We start from the raw sequence: 7,500 nt of genomic DNA, 5'->3' as shown, positions 1-7,500 counted from the left end.
TACCGAGATTAAATTTAATATCGCGGCCAGAGATTCGAAATTTTTATGACGTGTCGTGTATGAGAACAGCCTTTTTTTTTTCTTTAATTAGGGAAGGCAGGTTTTCTTTTCTTCCGTTCTTTCTTGCGTGTTTGATGCATGAGACCAACATTATTCTCCATTCTTTAATTAGGAAGACAGGCGTTCTCTTCATCTTGCGTGTTTTTTTTTTTTTTTTTTTTTACCATGTGGACCAATTTATTGAAGGTCATCTGTGGAAATCTAACCGAAGAAACGCTCACTGACTTCTCTTACATATTTCCCGTCCTGCATCGCCTCAGTCACAGTTGCTTTGATTGACAATGGTAATACGATCTGAGCAGGCACAGGGTAATTTAAACGTGTGAGAGAAGAGGACACTGATACTAAAACCTTTTATTTACTGATTCTTTTCTATAATCATCTCTGTCTTTCGAAATGACGCTCTAAACTTCCATGAGATCATTGTGTTAAACGTGAGAAGAAACCATAGCGCCATAGCAGCAGTCACTGGGAGAGGGTTCCAGGCTGCATGTGTGTGTGGGTCCAGACTGTCGCTGCCTCAGTCTGAATTCCTTAGTCAGTAGTTAACACACAGCTCCCTCCTGGCGTCCATAAAAGTGTCGCTTGCCTGCCACGATCATCCTCACTCACTTCTCCACCGCTGCGTCTGTCTTACTGCTTGACATTGGCGCACTGGGAATCCTTTGCCTCGTTTCGTATGTGTGTCTTTGTCTCTGTGTGTCTGTGTCCTTTGTATATTATCTTCCTTGTTATTTATTTGGTCATCTAATATTTTCCTAACCATCACCCAAGTTTTGTCTTTCTATGTGCTGCTGTTCCTGTATGCAGCTGCTCTCCTCCTCATTGTATCTACCGTCCCATCCCACCACCGCGAATTGTTGTAGCGTCCTTTGCAGTGCTCCCCGCGTTTCTCTCTCCCCTCCTTCCCAAACTGCTCTTCATGCAAGACGTCAGATAATCCAGGTTATTTTCTCGTTGGGGTGGTCCCTGTGTTGTTGTGTCTGCGTGGCTTCCCTCCGTTAGCAACATTCTCTGCTTTTTTTTTTTTTTTTTCCAGATTATTCCTGAAAGTCCTACTCGTGGGATGTTGAATATTTTTTCATCACCGTGAACACACACACACACACACACACACACACACACACACACACACACACACACACACACACACACACACACTAACAAGTCAACTTTACACGTAATGATAACAGAAAGGAATGTTGTAATTTCTGGTTGTGGGAGTTATTTTTACGACTCCCATAGCAACACTTTGTCCTTGCTGCTCCTATTACTACTACTACTACTAACTACTACAATTCTCACTATTTGCTTTCAGATTTTTCGTATTAGTACTACTTCTCTCCCTGTGATGTACTTTTACGCTTAAAAGAGAACAAAGACGAAAAACAAGAGAAGGTAGACGAGGAGGTGAAGGAAGAGAAATGGATGGTAACAACGTGTAACTTGAGTATTGCCCGATAGATAGATGTAGCTTTGCTATATGTTTGGCCAATCGTTCACCGAGGATTGCGTGGAGTGCGTGAATGCATCAGTAGGGTGATCTTTCTCTCAGCTGCCATTACTCGCGAGGGGAAGTCGGAGAGGCAAAATGCAAGGCGGTGCTTCAGCATTCGTACTCACTCTTACCTTCACCACCAACACCCACCACCACCACTACCACCGCCGCCGCCACCGCCACCGCCACCACCGCCACCACTCAGTTTATGGGCGTCTTTCTTTTTAATTTTTATTTTTTGGTCATTCGCTCGTAATATAATAAGGTGAGTCCTGATTGTGTGTGTGTGTGTGTGAGTGTGTGTGTGTGTGTGTGTGTGTGTGTGTGTGTGTGTGTGTGTTTAGAAGGTATAATGTAGATATGTAAAACAAACATTCTATTTTCGCAGCATTACTTCTTGTTCTGTTTTGTTTAAAAGTAAAGTTTTATTGCTGCAAAGTTATTGAAACTGTGAATCGGGCGAGAATACAGAATTGTTGTATTTAGTCTTTTTTTTTTATTACTTAGTTTTATTCTGGTGTATTTATAATTTTCAATAATTCATTTAGCATAAAATGAAAGACCGAGAGTTTGTCCACATGAGCGTGAAAATTATGAGACAGAATCCAACAAGATTATGAAACAGGAATGCAATATTTATGCAAATTTTTATCTTAATGCTGACATTTATTATCCTTTCACCTCTCATTATTATTATCATTATTATTATTATTATTATTATTATTATTATTATTATTATTATTATTATTATTATTATTATTATTATTTTTATCATTATTATCATCATTATCATTATTATCATTGTTGTTGTTTTTATCATTACTATTATTATCATTACTACTACTACAACTACTACTACTACTACTACTACTACTACTACTACTACTACCTAATACTACTACTACTACTACCAGAGAGAGAGAGAGAGAGAGAAGAGAGAGAGAGAGAGAGAGAGAGAGAGAGAGAGAGAGAGAGAGAGAGAGATAAACAGATACAGACTGATCCCACCAGCCAACCAACACCAAAGCGAGGAAACCATAAACTCGAAACCATACAGTCACTCACTTGAAGGAGATGAAGATCCAGAGAGCCAAAGCCACGGCGGCGAGGCTGAGGGAGTTGCCCACGTAGAATGTGGTCTGGATGGTGCTGATGGAGGTGCCTACGTGCGTCCCCGGCGGGTTGGTGATGGCGTTGAGGCAGTAGTCGTAGAAAGAGCGGCTTGACCACGTCCCGTTAGCGTAGCAGTAGAGGGTGGCGTTGTTTTCTGAGGGACAGAGAGAAAGAGGGGGGAAGGGATGAGAATTTGTTGTGGTAGTGGTGGTGGTGGTGGTGGTGGTGGTAGTAGTACATATAGTAGTAGCAGTAGTAGTATATATAATAGTAGTGGTGGTATGAGAAGGAAAATGAACAACAGGTTTGGAGGATGAAGAGGATGAAGTAGAACGGAGGAGGTGTGGGAGGAGGAGGAAAAAAGCGCTCAAGCCAAAGAGAGTATATATATATATATATATATATTATATATATATATATATATATATATATATATATTTATATATATATATATATATATATATATAATATATATATATAGTATATATATAAGGAAAGAAAACTAGTACGGAACGAGCAAAAAGGAAGAGGAGCAAAAGGAGGAGGAGGAGGAGGAAGAGGAGGAGGTGGATAGAGGAAAAAGAAGTAGAAAAATTTCGGTAACAGGCGCAAGGAAAATAAATCATAATTTTTAAGTGAAGGTAACACTGAGGAAAATCACTTCCCGCTACTTTTTCCTGGCCGACAACCTAATTTTTTTTCCCGTCAGGCGTGGCGGCTTTATTTCATCCCCTGGTTTTTGAGGAGGAGCGAGGTGGAGGACTGGAGGCAAGGGGACAGGGGGGAGTTGGGAAAGGGAGGGGGAGGCATGGAGGAGGACTAGAGGAAAGTAGATTATAACAGGAAGGAGAGAGAGAGAGAGAGAGAGAGAGAGAGAGAGAGAGAGAGAGAGAGAGAGAGAGAGAGAGAGAGAGAGAGAGAGAGAGAGAGAGAGAGAGAGAGAGAGAGAGAGTGAGTGTGTGAGAGTGTGTGTGAGAGTCAGGTCAAAATGAGATTCCCTGTCGGACTAATGAACAGATGGAGAGGAGGGAAAGAAGAGGGAGGTCATGGAGAGAGGGGAACATGATGACAAGGAATAAATAATGAATAAACAGATAGAGCAAGAGAGAAATATGCAATAAAAGAGGACAAATACGCGGCAGTCCCTGTAGGTATGTAGGTTTCGTATAGGGACTGCCACATGAAGGCCTAGTGGCTTCTTGCAGCTTCCCTTATTTCCTTATGTGATGTTCTTGACTGTAAATGTGTGTTACCCCTTAAAGGTTCACGCGGCGCCACACACACCTGCGCCTCGACTCATGAAGTGAGGTGAACAATCCCCAGGTGTCTCCCCGCCGCCACTATCCTTCCCCTCCCTTCTCTAGTGCTCCCCCTCCCTCCCTCCCTCCCTCCCTCCCTTTCTCTCTCTCTCTCTCTCTCTCTCTCTCTCTCTCTCTCTCTCTCTCTCTCTCTCTCTCTCTCTCTCTCTCTCTCTCTCTCTCTCTCTCTCTAACAGTGCAACATGAAAAAATCCTGACTTGCATGGATCAAACTCGGCACTTCCTGCATTCTCTCTCTCTCTCTCTCTCTCTCTCTCTCTCTCTCTCTCTCTCTCTCTCTCTCTCTCTCTCTCTCTCTCTCTCTCTCTCTCTCTCTCTCTTGCTGGAATGGAAACAGGATATCGCCACTTGACGTATTACCAGAAGGAAACATAAACACACACACACACACACACACACACACACACACACACACACACACACACACACACACACACACACACACACACACACGAGGCTCAGCGAGGATTGAGTGTAATTTGTTCTGGTACCAGTTAATTCCTTCCTAGCATTGTGTGTGTGTGAGAGAGAGAGAGAGAGAGAGAGAGAGAGAGAGAGAGAGAGAGAGAGAGAGAGAGAGAGAGAGAGAGAGAGAGAGGAGTAAGTTTTCCTTTCTGACGAAGATTGAAAATTCTCTCAAAGTAAATGTAAGATCGACTATTTTTACCTCCTCCTCCTCCTCCTCCTCCTCCTCCTCCTCCTCCTCCTCCTCCTCCTCCTCCTCAGGGTGTAGACTATTCGTACATATTGTGGTTCTTATAGTTTCTTCAAGGAGGCATAGAAAGAGAGTTGATATTTATTGATCTTTGTATTTTTTTCCTTTTGTATTTTCTCTTGTATTTTCATATATATTTACGTTCCTCCTCGTCCTCCTCCTCCTCCTCCTCCTCCTCCTCCTCCTCCTCCTCCTCCTCCTCCTCCTCCTCCTCCTCCTCCTCCTCCTCCTCCGCCTCCTCCTCCTCTACCTCCTCCTTCTAAGTTGTTGTTTTCATTTGTTGTTGTTTAAATTTTTTCCTTCATAATATATTCTTTCGCATTTCATTGAGCATATTTCTCCTTCTCCTCCTCCTCCTCCTCCTCCTCCTCCTCCTCTGGTTTCTCTTTCCTCCTCCTCCTCGCTCTTTTATTGCGCAGTTGCGTCCGTGGGAGGAGGAGGAAGTGGAGGAGGAGGAGGAGGAGGAGGAGGTGGTGGAGGAGGAGGAGGAGGAATTAAGCAAGTCATTAAGAGGTCATTAGGTTCTAGCAACGCACTGCTGTTTATTTCGAGTTTTGTGTGTGCCCTCCTCGCCCAGCCCGGTCTGCGATTGAGAGAGAGAGAGAGAGAGAGAGAGAGAGAGAGAGAGAGAGAGAGAGAGAGAGAGAGAGAGAAGGGGCGGGAGGTGGCTTGAGTCTCTCGTGCGGAATCCGGGAGTTATGAGATCCGGGGTTCAAACTTACGAGGAGGAGGAGGAGGAGGAGGAGGAGGAAAAGCAGAAGCAGTAGCAAGGAGAGAAACAGATGATGATGAGGAAGGAGATTGTGAAGTAAAAATAGGAGAAAGAGGAAATGAAAGCAGTCTCAATCTCTCTCTCTCTCTCTCTCTCTCTCTCTCTCTCTCTCTCTCTCTCTCTCTCTCTATGTCAAGGAATGAAGGTGGAGTGAGGCGAATTCATGTCTGACAGGAGTGAAATACAATATTGCAGGGACGGTGATAAGTCAGTCAGTCAGTCAGTCGGTTAGTCAGTCAGTCAGTCCCTCCCTCCCTCGCCCTGCCGCACTCAGCTCCTTGCCTTACCCTGCCCATCCTTATCTAGCCTCATCCTATTTTCATCCTAACCTCATTTTCCTAACCTTGCCTTACCTTGATCATCTTACTTTGCCTTATCTTCATTGCCTGATGATGTCCTACCTATAAGTATCTATCTTACTTGTCCTTCCTTGCTCTTGCCTTTGTTTTATGCCACTTATCTCAATACCTTTAAATTTTCTTGCCTTGCCTTGCTTTGCTTTGCCTTGCCTTGCCTTACCTTGCCTTGCCTTACCTTGCCTTGCCTTGTTTTCCCTCTCCTACCTTTCCCTTCCCTAATTTTGCTTTACCTTACTAATACTAACCTAACATGATCTTGCTTAAATTACCTAACATAGTCTTGGCTCGTATTCCCCTAACACACTTCCTCTTCCTTTTCCTTCCCTTTCCTTTCCTTTCCTTTCCTTTTCCTTCCGTTCCTTTTGGCTTCCTCTTCCCTTATTTCACCTCACTTTGTCTTTACTTTGCTCAGCTCTGTCTTACCTAACTTCCACCCTTTCTCTCTGCCCAGTTCTCACACCGCTCCTTCCTTCCTTCCCTCCTTCCCTCCCTCTCTTTCCTCGCCGCCTCAAAACATCATTAATTTTCTCCTCACATCCCAGGCGGTGGAGCTATGAAGAAGAGAGAGAGGGAGACGAGGTGTGTGTGTGTGTGTGTGTGTGTGATTCACCTACGGTCGTCTGCCGGTCACCCGGCCAGCCGTTCCCCTACGGAAAAAGAGCTCAGAGCTCATAGTGACCGATCTTTGGGTAGGAATGAGACCAATGACACCGGAACAGCGACGTCACAATCCCTCGGGTTACGTACGTTCCGTACCTACTTGCTGCTAGGTGAACAGGGGCTTGCCCATTTGCTTCGCCGCGCCAGGGATTCGAACCCAGGCCTCCTTGGTTGTGAGCCGAGCGTGCTAACCACTACACTGCGCGGTGTGTGTATGTGTGTGTGTGTGTGTGTGTGTGTCGCGAAAAACAAATCGTTACATTTTTTCTCTTTCCTCTTTTATTTACATAATTTTTTCTAACGTTTCTTTCTCCCCCTTTTCTTTTTGCAACTTCTTTTGCTCCTCCTCCTACTCGCCTTTGCCGTCCTGCACCTCTCACTTTAGATTAGATAGTGTAGCTTGTGACAAACAGCCTCGCAAGAACCAACATGTCTATTGCTGCTTGTTTTTTCTTTGTGGTTTTGCCCTACTTTCGAACTTCCTCCCTTTCCTCTGTGTATGCATTTTCTTTAAAGAGAGAGAGAGAGAGAGAGAGAGAGAGAGAGAGAGAGAGAGAGAGAGAGAGAGAGAGAGAGAGAGAGAGAGAGAGAGAGAGAGAGAAATTGTCAACTCACAGGAATACTCATTGTACAGTAACACAACAAAACATCAAAGAAAATGTGTATACACACACACACACACACACACACACACACACACACACACACACACACACACACACACACACACACACACACACACACACACACACACACACACACACACACACACACACACACACGTACGCACGCACGCACGCACACACTGATGGTCCTTTTGGGAGACAAAACGTGATGCTGAAACTATTGTTCGTAACACAGCGACCGTTATGATGGCAGGTGCTTGATTCTCTCTCTCTCTCTCTCTCTCTCTCTCTCTCTCTCTCTCTCTCTCTCTCTCTCTCTCTCTCTCTCTCTCTCTCTCTCTCTCTCTCTCTCTCTCTCTCTCTCTCTCTCTCTCTCTC

General features: G+C 44.4%; 1 protein-coding gene and 1 long non-coding RNA gene across 5 annotated transcripts in view; one reads left to right on the top strand and one right to left on the bottom strand.

The window, feature by feature from the left end:
• The window catches only part of LOC135102299 (uncharacterized), a 285,859-nt gene that overhangs the window by 100,148 nt on the left and 178,211 nt on the right, over positions 1-7,500 (top strand). The gene's annotated exons all lie outside the window — the stretch shown is intronic.
• Positions 1-7,500, bottom strand: part of LOC135102298 (diuretic hormone receptor-like) — a 149,323-nt gene that overhangs the window by 40,357 nt on the left and 101,466 nt on the right. For both annotated transcript variants that reach the window (XM_064007317.1, XM_064007315.1), the window contains exon 3: positions 2,624-2,825. In XM_064007317.1, the coding sequence (XP_063863387.1) occupies positions 2,624-2,825 (202 nt within the window). The remainder of the gene's footprint in view (positions 1-2,623; positions 2,826-7,500) is intronic.

This window comes from Scylla paramamosain, chromosome 7 (genome assembly GCF_035594125.1).
Source record: "Scylla paramamosain isolate STU-SP2022 chromosome 7, ASM3559412v1, whole genome shotgun sequence".
Lineage (NCBI taxonomy): Eukaryota > Metazoa > Arthropoda > Malacostraca > Decapoda > Portunidae > Scylla > Scylla paramamosain.
This window is presented reverse-complemented; position numbering and strand designations above follow the sequence as displayed.